The sequence below is a fragment of the Pholcus phalangioides genome, unplaced genomic scaffold (genome assembly GCF_987345545.1).
Source record: "Pholcus phalangioides strain wild (caught in Gottingen) unplaced genomic scaffold, Ppha-v1.0 ptg000003l_1, whole genome shotgun sequence".
Taxonomy (NCBI): Eukaryota; Metazoa; Arthropoda; class Arachnida; order Araneae; family Pholcidae; genus Pholcus; species Pholcus phalangioides.
Genome location: NW_028301596.1, coordinates 7,189,263 through 7,210,865, shown reverse-complemented (window position 1 = coordinate 7,210,865; position 21,603 = coordinate 7,189,263). Strand labels below are relative to the sequence as shown.

The following is a 21,603-nucleotide window of genomic DNA, read 5'->3' as shown; positions in this document are numbered from 1 at the left end:
ATGGAATGGTTGTGATTATGTTTGTATTCCAGGGTTTGCCAAATCTGGAAAAAGTGCCAGTAAAATTTTAGACTTCGCATATTTAAAAAAAAGAGGGGGGGGGGCCAAAATAGTGTATTCTTAGTGTTGTCAGGGACTTGGGGTCTTTTTTTCTTGCTAGCAGACATGCTGACATAATTTCTGATAATTTTGCACTGTCCTGTGATTTAAATTCATTTATTAAAAAGAAATAAGGCACTGATGTCAGTTATTTAGTTTCCATGGTGCAGCTGGGGATTTTTTGAGCCCTGCTGTATTTATATTTTACCCAAAAATACAGGGAAAAAATGTTTTTGTTGGTTGATTCTTGTTATAATGTCCAATGTTCTCGAATTATATTTGATTTTTGCGCTTGTTCATAAAATTATTGAACTTATTTCATTTCTGACCAACATGTTGAATACTGAGCAATTTTAGGCTGCATTTACTGTGTGCAATGTTGAAAATTGAATGGGAATTCTATAACTAGTACATCTATTTGTCTATGGAAAATTTAATTTGTTAGTATGTATAGATTTTTTGCTTTATTCATTTATGTGTGTATTTATAGCTGAAAGAAGAAGTTGCCAAGGTATTTTCTGTAACATTCGAGCAAGTCCGTTTGATATTTGCTGGGAAAATTCTCAAGGACCATGAAACTCTGACTTCACACAGTGAGTTTTTTTTTTTGGATTTGATAAGTATTAAAACTTGGTTACTATGTGACATTGGGTAATATAAAGAGTATCATAGTCACTTAAGAAGAGTCGTTACTTGCTCTGTGTAGTTTAGAATGTTTTTGTTCATGATGTCAATAACTGCACAGTATGTAGTTCTACTCTCGATGAGTCTCAATTTTTACCCATTAATAGTGATTATACCTTCTATTAAGTGCCAGAATTTTTCTATGAATGAGCTTTTTATGTAAGCAAGAACACAGCAGAGTTGACAGTTGATCTGATATGATGCCAAACTCATTATAGCGTCGGAGTTTTCTGAAATATATGGTAGCACTGGGTCAGAGTTTGACTGTTTCTTTCTGTTACCCACAGAGTAGTTAAATTTTCATACACATGACTTAAATTACCCCCTCCCAAAGTTGTGCAATTTCAAAAAATTTCAGTTTTTTGTAGAAAAATTTGCATATCTGAAATCTTTGAATAGTCACAGGATTGTTGGTGAGATAGTAGAGGTTTTTAATGATAATCAAATGAAGAATTGTTTTTTCTTTCAGAACATATGAAATGAAACCACTGATTTTTGTTAGTCTACAGTATATACAGGGTGCACAGCTAACAGCTGGCACCACAATTTAGTGACCAACCATTGATTCTAGAGATATGCTTCCAGTTAGAAAAAGTATCCAAATAATGTGGGGACCTCAGATACGTCATTCATGTTGCAAGGGATTGTATAATTATTGAAATATAAAAAAAACATTTTATATGGACACCCGGTCTTAAAACCCAATTAGAAAGTTGCTGTCCCATCTCTCCTTAGACTAGCAAAATAATTTTCACACTTCTAAGTTCAATATTGAGATATTTGAATTCAAAAGATGGAAAAGGTTTGTGTGTGTGTGTGTGGGGGGGGGGGGTGGTATAAATGAGGGTAAAAAACATTTTCTGTTAATTTCTTTTTCTACACCTAAATATGCTACCCTTAAGGCATTTATATTTTTTCAGATCCATACTTATAATCAAGAGAAAACAGTTCGCTTTACCTTTTGAATTCGCCACGAACATCCAATAGGCATAATTTCATATACTCTCTGCCTTTAGTTCATAAAAATATTCTCAAAAAACATTTTAGCTTCCTCATTCCTAAATTTTATAATAGCCTTCCAAATGGACTTTTACAGCCATCCACATTTTCGGTTTTCAAAAAACTTCTTAAACAATACTTATTTCAAATAGTCAATATTGAAAACTACTTTTGATTATTTTTCCTCAGATTCACACTCCCTTTTTTTGCTACAGATTGATTAATTTCTCATTTAAAATTCCTTTTTGTTGTCAGCTCTGCTGTACTATTTCAAATCGTATTATATAAACTCATGTTGATTTATTTATCGATTTTTTTTTTTTTTTTTTTTTTAATAATATATAAGTAATAATGCACCCCCTGCCCGTTGCATCATGATATTGTATTTTATGTATAACTTATATCTTTGATCAAAAAATGTAATTAAAGTTCACTCCAGAACCATTTTAAAGAAAAGTGACAAGAAAGGTAGTCGGATACCTTAAATGCATTGAAACTGGGTTCATGTTCTTTGCAGTTTTTGGGCTAAGAAAACTGTCAACAAAAATCAATTTAATAATTGAAGTAATTAGTTTCTGAATTATGTTGATAAATGCATGACATGCTCTTCTGGCATGGTCGGTTGACTGGTCAATTTGTAACCATGGCTCATTTGCACAGATTTTAAAGGAATACAATATGTTTACCGGATCAGATTACATTCACAATGTAAGTTAGATTTTATAAAGCCATAAAAGAGTACCATGGCATTTTAGTCACAGTAAGATAGAAAAGGACAGGTGTTCTTAAAATTTTGTCCTAATTAACTGATGTACAGTCGACATTTGTTATAACGACCCCACATTGTAGCGACCATTCCATCAATGACTGGTAGGATAACTCCTAAATGTTTTTGTAGAATGAATATCATACATGTTTTATGTTCGATTTAACAACCCTTCCAATATACCGTCTGTTTTCGACGGGACGAAGTGCGTTGTTATATCTAGAGCGTAGAATTTATTTCTATTGAAAACTGTACCCTGACATAAGGGAATTGTGCCTACACTGTTGTTGTCTGTCCCACCTATTGCTCAACTTTGGGTTATTACGGTAGTTAAACCCTGTTATAATGCCAACCCCGCTTATCACCAGAAATTTTCAATGAACAAATCTTTTCCATGCGATGAGATTAGATGGGCTCAACTGTTATTCAATATAAAACAAAAACTTTTTTTTGTGCTTGAATTCTGTAAAATGAATTGTGGTGTTAATTCAGGGTTTTGACCATAATTCTCTGCCTGAAATCCACGGATTATATGTTCTGAAAACATAATGTCTTTGTGTGGGATTAAAGTCTGTTTTGTACTATTTGAAGTATTTTTTTGTGAGGTTGCTATAAAAATAGGCCTATATTAAAAATTTTGATTAGCAAATATTTTTTAAAATCAATTGTTATTTAAATGCATCAGATGGTGTACAGGCCGATGCAACAGGTGATAATTTATACGTATTGATTATAGACAAAAAAATTATGGTATCATAAGAAAACATAAACCAGTTTTGACATTCTTACTATTAAAAGTATAAGTAGTAGTAAAGCAACACTGAACCTGATTAATATTGGTTTGTTATCATATTAATATTGTGGTCCGACACGTCAATACATATATTTTCTGTAGTCAATCAAGTTTCTGCTCTGTTTTAGATATCAAAGATGGATTGACAATCCACTTGGTCATCAGGCAGCTGAACAGGGTGAGAGACATATTTGACATTCTTACTGCTTATGAATAAATGAAAATTTTAGTGGAATAGTATTGAATTTATGTATGATAAAAGGTAGCTAATATAAAAATGTTTGTGCTATGTGTGCATTATAATTGTTTTTTTTTCTCAATCCTCTAGGGTCCTGAACCTTCAGCCCCTCATCAAGGAGGACCACCACCAACAGTAAGTGTTGCAGTCACTAATCATAATTTATTTGAATGATGGCAGTGTGTTATATGAGCACTGAGAAAATGCTTATAATAATTTTCTAACATGGAAAAATATCAGATTTTATGATTGAGTAATAGGTAGCTGATGCTATTGCCCTGAATTTTTGATAATTTGGGAATTAATTGGTATTTCATGCCATAAATGTTTTATCCAGACTGACAAGAGCTATGAAATTTAAAGTATTCAGTGATTTTTCCCATTTTTATTGGTTGTTGCAAACTGATTTCTGTTGGTTAGTCAAAATTTACTGAATTTCGGTAATTTTTTCAGTTTGTACTTGAATTATCAAAATTAATGTGGCTGTAAATTATTTAACTTTCATCTGGATGGGCTTTTGTTTGTTGAGCTCCAACATTGCAGTTCTACAGTACAATCTTTCTGACATGGCCACACCCCTCAGGAAAATGTGTCTATATCACTGCAGCAACAGAGCCTGTTCTTCCTATAGCTTCTCAGTCTTTTGGTTAAGATGAATGTGTATAATCTTCTTGAAAAAAAATATGAATTTTGTTATTTTTTTTCACAATTTGATTTGAATATTTTCAGAGCCATCCAAATCCTGGTGGTGGTCTTTTTGGACTAGGGGGTCTTGGTGGACTTGGCGGACTTCCTGGACTAGGTGGAATGGAAAACCTTGCTGGCTTCAATCCATCAAACTTTACTGAGATGCAACAAAGAATGCAGCGGGAGGTAAACTTTTTCTCCAAAATAAAATCTATTGATTTGTTCACATAATTTCTCAGTCTAAATTATTTTATATGTCAGTACAAATAGTACTATATGTCCTTGTCTGAGAGTGATTTTAAATATTTCAAGCTATGCAACATTTGGAAATGATGGGTCTTGTTGAATGAGCATGTATCACAATATGATCAGCTTTCGTTCTGTAGTTGATCATTGTACCAAATCATGATGAAATGTTTCCAGATCAAATTTGTTAAAAAGTGTCTTTTTGCCTTTCAATGCTGGGTAAATCTGCCTATATGGTGACCATTTGTGTTTTGGTCCTTTTGATTCTTTAAAGCTGGATTTTCATTTGATTGTAGTTATGAAAAATAAGTTAATCTACTTCTAGGTTATAAATGGTTACTTTCTTTCAATAAATTGCAATGGTGGTCTCGATTTCCTCATGTTTATCTAAATGAAAATGGTCAACTCACATATTCCATAAAACAGTGAATAGGAACAAAACTTCGTAAAAGCACAAACACATATTGCCTTATTATATTCACAAAAAAATTTTCCGTTCCTAATTTATTTTTCAGTTGGCTAACATGATAAGGATCGTGCTTGTATGGTATAAGTTATATTTCTTTGTAATTTGTACTTGACCTCCTTTCAATTTGTGATCCACAATTACAAAAGAGATGTGAAAAGATTTCTTGGAATTTTTACTAAAAATAGATTCCTCCATTATTAGTGTGGTGCAGAATACAAGTTTGAAAATGCATGCATCTCTCCATCACAAATTGAAGGGGTCGAGTACAAATTACAAAGAAATATAAGGATCACGCCTGTATGGCATGACAATAACGTAAAATTCTTTATATAATAGAATATGTTTTTGATTTTGATGAAGTTTCATTCTTATTCACCCCGTTTGATGGTATGCTACAATCTAAATTTTTTTCTTGTCAAACTATAAGTGCTATCATCAATTGAGCTAAATTTTTTCTTAGTCAAATTGATGAAAATCAAACAGGAGTACTGATTCCAGTAGGAGGCTTGTAGCATCAGCAAATTTGTCAGATTGCATTTTGTTAGCCTGTTGTTCTCCTAACTAATTCCTTTACAATATAACAATTTGTTTTGAAAAAATTATAAATTTAGTATTGAACATGTTTTTTTATGCTAATGCACAAATTATACTTGAATAATCATCACATATCCTTTTACAAATATATAAATTTTTTTGAACTGTTCGTGATTCTTATAAATAGGATTTTACAATTTATTTTGTCACTTCATCAAATATTTACTTTCTCTAAAAGAATCATAATATTCTTAATTGATAGTTATAAAAAAAACTGATTCCTACTTTCAAATTGTGTGTGTATGTTTTCTACCTTTCCATCTTCTGGCATTCACATGCTGCCGTTTGTTAGTTTTTTAATACAAATACAACGCCACAACAGGCAAAATGCCCAATGAGGTGGCTGATAAAAAGATGCCCATAAAAATATGGTTGTCATATGTTTCAAAAATACAGCAACCCAATTAAAAATGCAATTAACACAAATTACAAACAATATATACACATGATAAAATATTATACAATGCCCATAAAGAATACTTATGGTTGTCTTATTCTAAGAATGGATAGCTTCTCGATTTACCCCAACATGTTTATCGTATTTCTTTTTAAACGTGTCAATTGTGTTACAATTTACTACCTCCGGGGGTAAGCTATTCCATTTATTAACAACCCTATTGGAGAAAAATTCCCTGCGACACCATAACCTTGCATTGTCCCTCACCAATCGATACTGGTGTCCCCTTGTAAAAGCAGTCGATTGGCGGTGTACTAAAAGTTCATGGTCCATCCTATCCATCCCATTGAAAATTTTGAACACTTCGATCATATCTCCTCGACACCTGCGTTCATCCAATGTAAACATATTCAAAAAATGAAGTCTTTCTTCATAACTCAAGCCCTGTGTGCCAATAAGGACACGCGTAGCTCTTCTCTGCACCCCTTCAACCAAGTCTATGTCCCTCTGTAGGTATGGTCTCCAAAACCTTACAGCATACTCCAGTCCAGTCAAGGTTTAAACCAGTCAAGGGTTTTTAATAGTTGTTTGCTATGCCTACGCTTGGAATTTTTGCATAAGTTTGTAGTGCAATTATTCAATTTAACATTTTCAGATCCTCAATAATCCTGAAATGATGAGGCAAGTATTTGACAGTCCAATCATGCAAACTATTTTGAATAATCCTGAATATATGCGCCAGATGATGATGAGCCATCCAGAAATTCAGCAGCTCATGGAGGTGGGTATAAGCCTTCTGTTCAATTTGAGTATGGTTTTGAATCAACTCTTCTATTTTTGTTTTAGGTTTTCTATTTCGTTACATTTCTTGATGTAGGCGTTAATTAAACAATGGTGAAAAATTATATTTTTATCCACAAGCATTGTTTTAATTTTTTATTTTCAAAAACTTCACTTAATATGTGCTACATTAATTTGTTCCACTGCATGTGCTATTACATTCAATCTGAATAACTTGGATTATGCTAACTCTACCTCGAGTAACTAAAATTGAAAAAAAATACTGATTTTTTTTTTCCCCCATTTTTTCTATGTACTATTTTCAATGCTTATTTAATTATTTTTTTTAATCTTAATCTTTCAATGGCTATTGTCCCCAAATTTGACAAATTACATCATTTTGAGAGGGAATTTCTTTGTTTTTTTTTTTTTGAGTACAGGTTTTTTTCTTAATTTTTTTTTTTTAATGAAATAAACATATATATGTATTTTCTTTATTTTCAGCGAAATCCAGAAGTAAGCCATATGCTTAATAACCCTGACATTTTGCGGCAGACCATGGAAGTGCTAAGGAACCCTGCAATGCTCCAAGAAGTCATGAGGACCCAAGATAGAGCTCTTAGCAACCTTGAGGTTTGTTGTAGAATTAATTTTACAGCACTATTGATATCATCCTTTTCCTAATGTGTCATCATCAAGACCACAAATATGTCACATAAGTATTTGTTTTTCTAAAGATAAAAATTTCCCAGAGAAAATTTCAATTGAATTTCAAAAATTCAATTTTGATTATCAGACCTCCTTAAAAATTTTCCTATGAACTCAAATTTTCCAAAATTATGAATATTACTGATTCATCGTATACCAGGCTGTAACTCAGATTTTATCCAAGATGACTTGATTGCGTCCTCCGTGCAAAAATATATAGCTTATGTGTCTTGAAGCAAAACTTTTTTCACTTTTCTTTCTAAAATTTTCTGTTTTGGGATAGCTATCTGAGGAACACTTTTCCATTGTATAAAGTACTTGAAACAATATGCAGGCATAGCTTCAAGTATCTCTTTGTTTTTTGTTGGTTTTTTCTCAGTATAATGGGTGGTTTAATGCTATGCATCTCTAGAGAAATTTGTTTTGTGGTATCGTGAAAGAATAAAAATCCAGCTATAAAAACAGTTGCAAAAATCATATGATTATAAGGAAGTATCTAAATGAGGAAACTGTCAAAATTCTAGAATGAATAAATTGTATTAGCCATTAACACAGATAAGATAACCCTTATCTTATAATATCTTGGATTGATAGCTTAGAAAATATTTTTTTCAAACGTTTTGTATGATTTTGATTCATTACCACTTGAAATTTATATTTGGTGTTAAAAGTGTAGCAACAATTCAGGCCTATAAATCCAATATTTTTTTTAAAAAATTTTACTGACTACTTTTCCCCATGCTGTGTAAACATCACATTTAACATTTAAATGATGATAATCATTTATTTCTGCACATTTGTATTTGGGAACACAGCATATTAATTATTGATCTCTATTAAAGAGATTCACCTCTGTGAAGAGCCAGTTGCTAGAGAACGATGAGTTTAACACGCCTTGAAAAGCTCTACTGTGCATGATTTCTACAACCCTGATTTAGACTAACTTTTATTCAAAGTAACTTCATTTCATGAATAGAGGCGGCTATAATCTTCTCAAAAGTCTTCTCTAACAAGATGCTCTGTAAGGAACCTGGTATTTCCAAGTTTTGAAATAAAGTGAAAGTTTTACCAGTGTTTTTCAAAAATTATTGTCAATTATATTTATCCTTAGAGTTTACCTGGTGGATATAATGCTTTGAGGAGAATGTATACTGAACTACAGGAGCCGATGTTGAATGCTGCACAGGAGCAGTTTGGTTCGAATCCCTTTGCTTCTCTCGTTGAGAACAATGGAAGTAAGTTTTTATTGAATCTCATTTATATTTTTAATTTTAACCGTTGAGAAATTTTAATCACCTCTGAAGTATATCTATCCTGTGTATATCGTAATGTTTACAAGCCACAGTCATTTTTACATACCCTGTTAAGGTCTAATATTGCAGTTTTCCGAATTTCAAACTTTTGACAAATTATAAATCTTTTTTAATAATAAATGCAGTCAATGTTATTTCAATAAACAAAACATATTTATCCCTAAAAGGACAAAAGTTCTTGATTTTACAAAGTAAACATGTAAAAGGACAAAACGGAAGCAGCCAAAGAAAAAGTTGATAGTTTGATACAACTTGCAAATATGGTATAATAATACAGTAAAACCTTGATAATTCGTTGTCACCTCATGTTATCGAAAAATTATGATGGCTTAAGTGGAGTTACGACTTGACCGTCAATTTCCATGTGCAATACTTTGAAAATTGAATAAATTTAAAGTAATGTAACATTTATTAAAGTATGAACTAAAATTACAATGTTAATAAAATTTATGGATTGCAAAAGAAAAAGTAGAAATGTTTGCCTTTTTTGAGTTTTTATTACTTATAGCAAAATAAACTGGCACACTTTGATTTATACTAGTAATTTTTAATTTAGACTAATCCCACTTTTTGCTTGGGGTGGGGGGGGCTTGGGTACAGAAAAGCACATGCTAGAAGATTTCAACTTTCGAAAAAGGTCTGGTTTTTCAACAAAGATATTTTGTTTAAATTTGCTAAATTAGTGGGGCCCATGCAGAAATCAGGTCTAGTTCGAACAGTCCCCTAACGTGTGAAAAATTTTAGTCTGCAAACGGGCTTCTCCAGCTAACTTTCATTACTTGAACTGTTACTTGAATTCCTTTTGGTACATAAAGGCTTTTATGGTGACTTTTGAGCATATGGCAATGTTGTTAACAAGCTTTTTTTAAAGGAACCATAAAATTAATCTGTTCCACACACACACACACTAACTTTTTCATAGTGATAACCCAAATTTGCAACGAGTAAATGAAGATATACTAACATTGTCGTCGATGAAATCTATATGAGCCTGAAGAAAAACGACGACTTAACCGGAGTGACGAGTTATTATGGTAATGACTTAACAAGGTTTTACTGCATATAATATTTTTTTAAGGTGTCATTTTCATCTCCACCAAAATAAGAAATATGCTTAGTGAAACTTATATTGTCAGTTGTCTTAATATTGATTTTACCTTAAAATATTCCATATACAATCAGTATTACATTTCCTCATTCTTTAGCAAGAAACAGCTCTACTCAGCAGGGAACTGAGAACAGGGATCCATTGCCGAATCCATGGGCTCCTAACTCAGGAAGCCAGTCTCCGGGATCTGCTCCTCAACCAGCAGCAGCAGCAAGGCCTACAACAGGACCAGGGGATGCTAATATGATGGGCTCGAGAGGGATGCAAAGCATGTTTCAACAACTAAATGATAATCCCTCTCTGCTTCAGAATTTAAATGCGCCATTTATGCAGAATATGATGCAGGCTCTTGCTTCAAATCCAGATTTGGCTTCTCGCGTAAGTATTTCCAAGCATATGTGTTTTAATTGCATATATGTTATTAAAAGAGAGAGATGATTTTTTTTTTTCAACTATTAAATTTTGATTGAAATGTCAAAATAGCATTAGAAAGTTTAAATTATATATTTTTTTAATAGTAAACAAATTTTTCAAACCATTTTAAACATGAAAATTTGAAATACTCAACCCTTCGTTTTTTTATAGTTTGTTATATTACACTGCTGGCCACCGTAAATGCAACACCCTGAAGGAAGCATGCAAATAATATGAAATTTACAACATGCATTAGCGGAGGTGAGATATGCAAATGATTAGAATTTCAGCGCAGACGCACATCACGCGCGCCTGTGGCGCCACTTCAAAGCGCTATTTAAGGCTTGGAGATTTCAACGATTTGAAGTACGGCAATTGTGTTTTTCTTGTGGTTTTTTCAAAAAAACGATCAATTATGCCTCGTTGAAAACAGCGATCATCTTTTGATCAAGTATCCAAGTCCGACAGAGGAAGGATAGTGGCCTACCGAGATTATGGATTATCTTTCAGGGAAATCGGTAGTCGTGTTGGACGAAACCAAACAACTGTAATGCGGATATGTGATCGTTGGATGCAGGAGGGTACGACGGACCGACGTGTTCGATCGCATCCACCTCAGTGCACCACTTCACGTGATGACAGGCGTATTGTGCGTATGGCAGTGACGGATCGCTCAGCCACATCACGAACCATAGCACAGCACATTCAGTCTGTACCGCATCATCCAGTGTCTGCGCGTACCATTCGACGCCGTTTACAGCAGAGTGGTCTGTCCGCAAGACGTCCATTGCTTCGTCTACCCTTGACGCAGAACCACAGACGTCTCCGCCGCCAATGGTGCGATGAAAGAAGGATGTGGACGGCACAATGGAATGAAATTGTCTTTACTGACGAGTCACGCTTCTGTCTGCAACACCACGATGGTCGGATTCGAGTCTGGAGACACCGTGGAGAGAGGATGCTGAACAGCTGCGTTATGCACCGCCACACTGGTCCTGCACCGGGTATTATGGTATGGGGCGGTATTGGATATCACTCTCGCACTCCTCTAGTACGCATTGCCGGTACTTTAAAAAACCAGCGCTACATCTCCGAGGTGTTGGAGCCAGTTGTCCTTCCTTACCTTCAGGGCTTGCCCACAGCCATATTTCAACAGGATAATGCGCGACCACACGTGGCACGCATTGTCCAAAGGTTCTTCGTCAATCGCCAGATTGAATAGCTTCCCTGGCCAGCTCGCTCTCCGGATCTTTCGCTGATAGAAAACATGTGGTCCATGGTTGCTCAACGATTGACCCAGATTACATCCCCAGCTGCCACACCAGATCAACTTTGGCAACGCGTGGAAGCTGCTTGGTCTGCTGTACCCCAAGAACACATCCAAAGTCTCTTTGAATCAATGCCGAGGCGTGTGGCAGCGGTGATCTCCAACAATGGCGGCTACTCTGGCTACTGATTTTGGCAGGAACCACACTTCACAGAAGTCTATAAATTTAATCATTTGATGCTTGGTCAACATGTTATCTACAAAATAAATATTGTTGCGATATCTCTTGTCTTTCTTGGTGTTGCAATTTGGGTGGCCAGCAGTGTAGTTGAAACAAATTTAAAAAAAAAAATTATATGGTTGAATTTCATGGTGAGGGTTTTTCCAGAACGCAATGTTCTCCTTTCAACCTAAATGTCTCTCATCCTAAATATATTTATTTATAAATAAAATACTTATATAACTACAAATATAATCCGCTATTTATGTATATTTAGTAAGTGTAAAATTACTACCCTATAATTGATACTTTGCATTTATATGTTCAGATGCTGACCTCGAATCCACTGCTAGCAAGTAATCCTTCATTGCAAGACCAAATGAGAACCATGTTGCCTCAAATAGTTACTCAGGTACTTGAATATTTCTGAGAATTGGTATTTCATAGCAGTGTCTCTGCAAAGAAGAGACAAATGTATTTTTTTTGCATTCTATGTTTTGATGTGGGATATCTTCTGTAACATTGTTCAATAGGTTAGACTTTTTCTGCAGAACAATTGTCAAATAAGGGTTTACACTGCACATTTTGTAATAGTTTGACATGCACATATTTCTGTTTTGTCATGATTTTTTTTTTGCTAAAAAAAAATAGTCAACTGTTTAGAGACATCTGCAAGTGTCTTACATGAAAACACCTGTTTTGTATTCACACTATACGCCACTTAAATCTGATTTTTTAATGTAGCAGAACATTTTTCTGCTATTTATTCATTTAGAAACATGCAATTCAAATGATATGAAAGAAATTCTCTTAATCCTGGCTGGTCTGTATTTTTGATTTTGAAATTCAACTGATTCAGAAGAGATTGTAGCACTTTTAAGACAGGCTGATGATTTCTTTTCGCATCTGTTATTGACTAATATCTATTGACCCTTTTCCTGGTAATACTTAATTGTACTAAAAATAATGGATTTGTCTTTACAAGATCTATATTGGCAATTAGCTATTTTGTTGATTTTCACTTGGCAGTTAGATCCTGTTTAATGTGAACATATATGGATTGGAAAAATTTGGTAACAATATTATTTTACATATCTAATGATAGGCACGCAATGGTTACAACATTGTAATCATCTCCACAAATAACCAGTCTTTCGATGCATCTTGTATTAACAAGTGGAGAGGACATTTCTATATACATGTGGCCATCTGGTGGTCTGTCATTTACGAGCTATTAGTTGATTGTTGCCGCTGTCCGGGTACAGAGCCTTTCAACATATGTACACTCCAAGGTTGAAATATTCTATCTCTTTTCATATCTTAGTTGATAGAGCACTCATCCTTCAAAAGAGACCGGGATTCGTGTCCCCATGAGGGCAGATATAAAGTTTCTTCCTTGTAAACATCTCCACAAATAACCAGTCTTTTGATGAATCTTGTATTGGTGTCATTGCCAGAGCTATGAAAACTTCAAAGATGGGAACAGTCAACTGGTGTTAGAAACAACACTGTATGCCGAGGATATTTCCGTTTCTATTAAGCCAACCTAAAATATTATGAAAGACATTGTCACTTTAGTGAAGCAGGTGGATGGAGGATTCAATGATGTGGGCATGGAGAGAAAGAAATTGGAGAATTAATTAATGATAATTCTTGAATTGACAGAGAAAGAAGTGAAATGACTACTGATGAAATGGGTGCCCAAGTGGCATGGTGGTAAGATCGTCTACCATCGTGAAGGTTGTTGTCAGGGTCCCGGGTTCGAACCCAAGGGAGGATATAGATAAGATATTTTCCCTAACGAACTCGAGGCGACCACCGATAGACAGCGGCTTCACTTCCAACCCATCTCACTAATGGCAGTAAATTGCAATATAGCGATATGGCCAGAGATGGTGTTTGGTGAAGTAGTAGTAGTACTGATGAAATGGAAGCAATACCTCATGAAGATGATCAGTACAAGGGCATAAGCAAGGTTAAATCACAATCAATTTTTTTTTCATTACATAGGTATTTTCATTAAATAACCTACTACCTGTAGGAAAATTGATAGAGGAAGGCTTGTAATCATGCTCAAATGTCAAATTTAATTAAATGAAGAAACACAGCTAACCGAAGTTATAATGTTGTGCTTTCAGGAAGCATCGCCAAGAATCATTGGACATCATCATTTCCCCTTCTTTATATGTATGTCTAAAAAGGGAAAGTTTATGATTTGGGTTACTCACAGATTTTCTGTATTCATCATGACCTTCGGAATGTAACCCCCATAAATACCAAGGGACAACTGTTGTTTGGTGTTATGCATTTTTTTTTTGCCATATTCTGTTTGATTCATGGAAGGGTCTTGTTCCATTGTATGAGCAGAGGATCTTATAAGTAGGAAGGGAAAGCATATTACATATATTGAATATTTTCGTGTTGATCTGTATTTAGGATAGAATAAATTTTTTTTATATTTCATTCAAAAATTATTTTTCATGAAATTTATGTGCTTTTTATTTTAATTGTATGTTTGAGTGTTTTTTCTTTGCACATTTTGTGATTAAACTAGGATATATCTCTCCTGTATTTACCTTTTTTTTTTATCAAGCCCGAAAACAATGTGTTGGTATTAATTTGTTTTTTTATGCTTATTTTACTTATGAGATTAAAGTGATATTGTCTCTCATAACAATTTGTGCAAAAATCTTTTATTAAATTTGGTAATACTTTTTTTTCTTAAGCTTCAAAATCCTGACTGGCAAGCTGCTTTGAGCAACCCTCAAGCTGTCCAAGCATTGATGCAAATTAATCAAGGAGTTGTGCAGCTCCAACAAGTGGCACCTGGCTTATTCAATTCGTAAGTATTTTTTGAGTATATATATATATATTTTAATAACTTGATTTTTCAGAATAAGTGTAGCATGGGCTTCTGTGTTACTGTCAGGAAAAGCACTGAGAGAAAAGCATTTTTTTATCATGTGAAATTCATTTGTAATATAACAAAAGAATGATTCCAAATTATTTTTAGTCAATGAATAACCTATTTTTCTGAATGTTTGGCAGTTGATCAGTAACAATGATAAAGTTAGGTGAAATTTTACTTTAAAGTGATTCAAGATTAATGCTAGTTTAATAATCAATCAATTTTCATTATTTTATTTTTTTTGTGTTTTAACCCTTTCACTTACTAATGGGACATACATTTAAGTGCCAAAAGTCATGGGATACCTCTTAATGTTGCTGCACTTTGCCTGGTAAAAGGAGGTCCCATACGATATTAAAAGGAATCCCATGACTTTTGGCACTTCAGTGTATATGCCCCACTGAGATATCAAAAATTACTATCAAGACAAAAATTGTTCGGAAACCAAATGTAACATATCCTATTTATAGAGCGAGACCAGTTGCTCATGTTTTAACTTATGTTACTCAGATAGCGTTATTTTTCTGTCAAAAGTAATTGTTTTTCCAAGACTTGCTGGGGATATCTCTGCTGATGAAAACAGGATCATTCTATTAAATTTCTAATAGTTTGATCATTCTATAGTTCTATTTCTATAGTTTAAGTTAAAAATAATTTGTCTATAGTTTTTAATCACTTTATTAAATTTCTTAGACTTTATAATAAATATTCTAAGAATGACGCAGCAAAAGAAGTTTATTTCCGAGTATATTGAATCAAACCAAAGTAATGATCAAGAACAAACTCGAAAAGAAACACTAATTATGTAAAATATGAAATGGATAAATTGTGGTAAAAGAAGCAAGATAAAATGTTAAAAAAATGCTTGAAAATAAAGAGAACAAAAGCACAGCTTAGACTTGCATCAGCGGCAGAAACAAGAAAAATAGTTACTTTTCTAATGAGTGTTTCAAGTCTCTCCTGTAGTGATTTTTTTTAAATTAGTGATTACCAAATTTATAAGGTAAATCTAAAAACAGTCATTTTCACATTATTTTTGAAATCTGAAATACCATGGTACAATGCCTGCAGGGATGGGATTGCTGCTCCAATTGTGCCAAGCTGCGCCATTAGCAATTTCCTGCTACATACTGCGCCATAACGCTGATTTTCCGAGAAAATTTGGCGCTTCTGCGCCAATCGGGGTTCTCTGAAATTTCTCTCTTCAACTTTCGCTTTCGATGACGTCATTTGAATCATGTTGTGACATCAACCTCGGCGTTGCTAGTGTAACTTATAACAACCTTTTCTGTATGTTCCGGTTTTTTTTTTGTAGAATTCATCAAGATAACCGGTTCTGCCAAGGTTTACCACATTTGGGTGTGAAAATAGTGCGTCCGTATTTCAGATTCCGAAAACTCGCGTCATCTCCGATTGATTAAAAAATCAAATTTTGAGCTAAAAAAAATTCGATAGGTTTTTTAACCTATCGGAGACGACGCGGGTTTTCTGAATCTGAAATGCGGACGCACTATGTTTGCACCATCAAGCTGGAGGAAGTATGATGTCAGCTGTCTTTGCCTTGGCAGTGCTAAGAACGGCGTCGGCAACATCATTCGTCAGAAGATCACGTGACTCAGTGAAAACACGCACAATCCCCCGTTATTTTCTTATGGCATAAATAGGAGTTTAAAACAATAAAGGAAAGAAATAATTTCAGCATTGATGAGATAATTCCAAAATTAATGAAAGAAAATTTCTAGAATTAATGAAATAGATAATTTCAGTTCCAAAATAAATAAAAGTGATAATTACAGCATTAATGAAAGACAATTCTGGAATTAATGAAAGATAATTTTAGCATTGATAAAAGTGGTAATTCCAAAATTAATAAAAGATAATTCCAGAATTAATGAGAGAGAGAATTCAGCATTGATGAAAGAAAGAATTCCAGAATTAATGAAAGGTAATTCCTGCATTAATGAGAAATAATTCCAGAATTAATGAAAGGTAATTCCAGCATTAATGAGAAATAATTCCAGAATTAATGAAAGAGATAATTCAGCATTGATTCAGAAGTAAGGAGTCCGGATCAGACTCGTCTCAACTGCATCAAATCCAGGAAGTCCTTTCAGATAAAAGTGTTTTGATGAAAGTTTTGTTTCTGAAAGAAGCATCAGAACTTTTGAATGGCTTTCTTACATTATTTGAAAAAGAGAAGCCCCTCATACACATTTTGTATGATGAGCTAGGAGCTCTTGTTAAGAAAATTATGGCATGTTTCCTGAAATCTGAACATATTCAGAATGTTAGAATTGCTGAGCTTCAGAATTCAGCTATAGAAAACAGTGAGAACTGGGGGAAAAATGTGGTTGTTGGTGCTGAAATAGAATCCAATCTTGCTAAGTTGGGGGAATGTTCTCAACAAAAAATTTCTATTAGGTGCTAGATCATCAAACACTTGCTCAAAGTTTTACCTTTTGAGAACACCATGCTGGAAAAAATGAAGTGTTTGCATCCCATTTTCCAACTGGAAAACTCTTCATTATCATGTATTAAGTACATTGTTTCAAAGCTACCGCAAGTTTGTCCTTCGGATACCCCTGTTCTCTTGGATGAATGGATTTCTCTGCAGTGTGAAGATATACATATGAGTTATCAAAGGTTAGATAAGTATTGGGGATTTATATTTGATCTGAAAAACTTGGATGGTAGTGCAAAGGTCAAAATTTTGTTTGTTGTTGTCAAAGCGTTATTATGTCTTTCCCACGTGGAAATGCAGACTGCAAGAGGTCTTTAGTGTAAACAAATATTTCCTGCAATATAGATGAAATCTTTCGATTGAAAGTATCAATGGCATTAGGCAAATAAAATCTTATGTACAGCATTCTCAAAATGCTAAAGATATTGATGTCGATGCCAATCTTCTGAAAGCTGTTCACAGCTCGCATCAGAAGTACCAGCACCAAAAAACTTTTGATAAGAAAGTTCCATGACCAGATGAGAATCAAAGACTAAAAGCAGAAGAAAGGGAGTTAGAAATTCAGTTATCATTAAAAGCTATGCTGAACACTGCAGAGAAAATGATAGAAGTGGGGATAAAGAGAAAAAACTTTGTAGACATCGAAAGTGGGCAAGTTCGTCTGAAAACACAGAAAGAAAAAAATGTGTAGTGATCTTGAGAAATTGGAGGAAAATAGTCATGAGTCAACAAAATGTCATGAGGTTTTTTTTTTAATGTATGCTTATTTGTTTGATTTGTAAACTTTTACTTTTTACGCCCAGCTTGGATTATGACTAATTTTTACGTCCCTATAAGTGGATGCAAGTTTTATCAAACATATAAAACTGATTTTTGATGCAGAAAATCTATAACTGTTTAAAATGTTCAAAATTGAATAATCTGATTATCTCGTTCAAAAAATTTTCATTTCTGACAACGGTAATAATGATTCTGCGCACTGCTCCGAATTCACAGATTGCTGCTCCGAAACACTAAATTTACTGCTCCGAAAAGAGTCAACAGCAATCCCATCCCTGTGTCTGTTAAAAGCCTCTCATTTGTTGATATTGTAAAGAACGAGAGACTTCTAGATATTTATATTTTTACAAAGTTTTTTTGATTTAAAAATTAAAAGTGAATAAATTATTTCTTCTAGAAGATAGCTCTATGTATTTTGTGCCTTGGGGTGGGGGGGGGACACCCCTTCTGAGCTGAGATAACACTGTTTTTTAAAGTAAAAAGTAATCCTGTGTATGCTACTGCACATATGTATGTAAAAACTGTGTTTTATTTACTGCCAAAATTTTAAAGCGCTACAAAACTCATAAATGCTGCTACAAAAATCAAATTTTCATTTTCCACCCCTGAAGGTTTTTTTTCTTGTAAGTACATTGACAAGCACAGGAACGGGAGTGGGGAGAATTCGCATATTTATCTCAAAAACTTGTCTTGCTGTTTCTTTGGGTTATTATATTAGACTTTTGCTATAGGTGTGACTACGCTTGTATTTTTCATATTTGATCACCAAAATGTGATCTGCACATCATTGCCTTCTGAATTTATTTGCCTCAATGTTCATAGTTTCAGGAAATGTTTTTCTCATCCTCCCCTCCCCCATTCTTTCTATCTGTAGCTTCTGTTCCCCCCCCCCTCCCATAATGTGCCCACTTTGTCTACTTTGTTGCCTACATGTTGTCTACTTTGGGAAACACTGATCTTCATAGAATATATTGAGTATTATGGTCTTCTCATTAGAATATATATAAGTAAACTCTGAATGTATCCAGCAAAAGTTCAGTCACCGGAAGGTTATTGTAGCTGAAATTGGGTGATACACAATTATCTGGTACTATTTTTGTTTTGCTCATGTTTAATTCATAAATGGCAATATTTTGTTCATCATAGATTTTTTTTTTTTTTGTCTTTCACACATATATCTGATAAAGTACTGCTTTATGTGTTAATTTCATGTTGAGTGGTATTATTGGTAGGTAAATATATAATAGTAAATAGCTAAATTATTTTGCTGTTTCCTTTGAAATAGGGGCATGTTACAACCACCTTCATCTGGAAATCTCCGCAATCTCCTTAATATTCCTACTACTACTACTACGGCACCAGCTGCCTCTACCACAACTACTAACACTAGTGCTCCGGCATCAACCTCCACAACTACTACGGCTACAACGGGTGGTTCTACCACGACTACAACTTCATCCCCTAGCATGAGCAGCGCAGAAAATACGTTTGGACACTTGATGGCCAATATGCTGTCTGCTTTGACTGTTAATGAGACAGTAAGGTTACTTTATAACTATAAAAATTACTTGTCATGTATAGAAATTCTTTATATACATATATATAAGATATTGAGGGAATATAATATAAGAAACAAGGAATATAATATAACAATAAAGGCAAAATTTTATGTAAGGAAGCAATATATTGAGAACAATACGTTTCAATCTGATGTCGTGCTATGCTGCAGGGACTCTCAACGATGGGCCTTAAGAGAGGTTTCAAGGAGCTCTGTGAGCATAGATTATAAAACAATTAACTTATTGTTTTCATAAAATTTCATACTGAAGCAGAATGTGTATATATATATATTCCATAGCTGTTTAGTCTGAAAATTTCTATCCCATCTCCGGTACTCTTGAAAATTTCTTGTCTCCCGAATTTCGACCATGATTGTAAATATTTTATGGGGGGGGGGGGTGCTTTCATTTTTAATCTTTGAAATCACTTCACAAGCATGCTGTAAACTGTTGCCATTGCATCAAATCACAAAAGATATTTAATTTTTGGGGAACCAGACAAAATTTGCCAATGCCCCCACCCACCCATCCATTTGGCCTTTTGACATCCAAAGTCAGCAAGAAGACCTGTAGCTTCTTTTACCATGTGTCCTGTGAAGTCTATATGTTCCGTTCCAGGCCTGATGGCGATTTTTTTTCAGCATGATTTTATTTGAAAGTAGTACTGACAAACACACAGATTTACCTACTACTGGTTGGCGATGATTAGTGACTTGGTGCAAATCGATGAAGGCTTGCACAGTTTCACATTTTTGCAAAGGGGAAGAATCCCTGCCATTTTAGTAAAGTTAATGAACAATCCCACCTTTTTTTTTCAAAAATCGCTTTGCATTTATGTTTATTCAGAATTTTTAAATGCATGTTAAAATTTCCCGAATTCTGATTCTTCAAAGTTAGCAGTTACGTTATTCTGAGAAGAGGTCTGTGACTTTCTTTTAAATTTTAGAGTGGAAATTTTGTGCAAGCTTGATATTTGGGTATAGAAACACAGCAGTCATGGGTGTATGCAGAATTTTCTCCGGGGGGGGGGGGGGCAGATTTCAAATGTTTTTCTTAAGTGAGGGGTTGGGGGTTATGTTTTTCCTGCAAAAAACAATATAATCTTGGCTTGAAACAGGCCCGTCATTTAAAGGGGTGTCAGGGGTGGGGCGTCACCCCCTGGCTTTTGAAAATACACTAAAAATTGTATATATATACACATACATGGAGTGTTCTTCGTCCCCCCCCCCTTCCCCAGGAGAGTTGAAATGACGGCCCTAGCTTGAGGTTGAATTAGAGTCCCCCACCTTTGCGTACGTCAATGACAGCAGGAATCATTTTTTGTTTTTCTTGTAGCCACCAGAAGAAAGGTATCGGACACAACTAGAACAGCTGGCATCAATGGGGTTTATGAATAGAGAAGCTAACTTACAAGGTAAGATTGTTACTTTTATTCACATATTGAATTGTTAAGTGCACCCTTAAAATCATGTGATATCGTATGATGCCATATTTTTTTAAGAACAATTTCAACATCGTGTAGTAATTGTATTTTTCATGCATGGAATAAAATTGCCTATCATCAATCAATGCATCATCTTTTTACAAGCTTCAATTTGAAATTCAGTGGCAAAGAAAACCAAAAAAATGTCTTGTTTGCATTATCATTAAGGTCTTGATGTTGATCTAAAATATCCTAAAAATTGCCCGAAACTCCCTAAAATTTGTAAAAATGCCTTAAAAACTAAGGGAAAAATTCTTTAAAAATGACGAGACTTGATACCCAAAGCATTTGCTTTGTACTTTCAAATGCAGCTTCAATTAAAAAACCATTGCATTATAAATGATAGTAAATATGCCATATCATAGTATAAAAGAAGGAAAAACTAAGATTAACTAAGGATAAGTTACCAGAGTTTCTTAAGCATAATACACAAGCTAGCATTGTGAAATTAGATGACATTTTAGTCCCACAATTCAGTATTTTGATTGCTAGATATATTTCAATGTTATGAACAAAATAAGAGTTTCGTTTTAAGAATCAGTGATTATCTAGATAATTTAATAATAACAAATCAACATTACATACATGGTGTAATAAACTTTTTAAACACTTATTAGTTGTAAAAAGTGT

General features: G+C 34.0%; 1 protein-coding gene across 1 annotated transcript in view; it reads left to right on the top strand.

The window, feature by feature from the left end:
- Positions 1–21,603, top strand: part of LOC149087981 (ubiquilin-1-like) — a 35,091-nt gene that overhangs the window by 8,520 nt on the left and 4,968 nt on the right. Inside the window, exons 2-13 of the mRNA XM_089243344.1 lie at positions 590–692; positions 3,470–3,519; positions 3,670–3,714; positions 4,309–4,452; positions 6,628–6,753; positions 7,257–7,385; positions 8,572–8,695; positions 9,979–10,259; positions 12,111–12,194; positions 14,509–14,624; positions 19,217–19,469; positions 20,826–20,904. Of these exons, the coding sequence (XP_089099470.1) occupies positions 590–692; positions 3,470–3,519; positions 3,670–3,714; positions 4,309–4,452; positions 6,628–6,753; positions 7,257–7,385; positions 8,572–8,695; positions 9,979–10,259; positions 12,111–12,194; positions 14,509–14,624; positions 19,217–19,469; positions 20,826–20,904 (1,534 nt within the window). The remainder of the gene's footprint in view (positions 1–589; positions 693–3,469; positions 3,520–3,669; positions 3,715–4,308; positions 4,453–6,627; positions 6,754–7,256; positions 7,386–8,571; positions 8,696–9,978; positions 10,260–12,110; positions 12,195–14,508; positions 14,625–19,216; positions 19,470–20,825; positions 20,905–21,603) is intronic.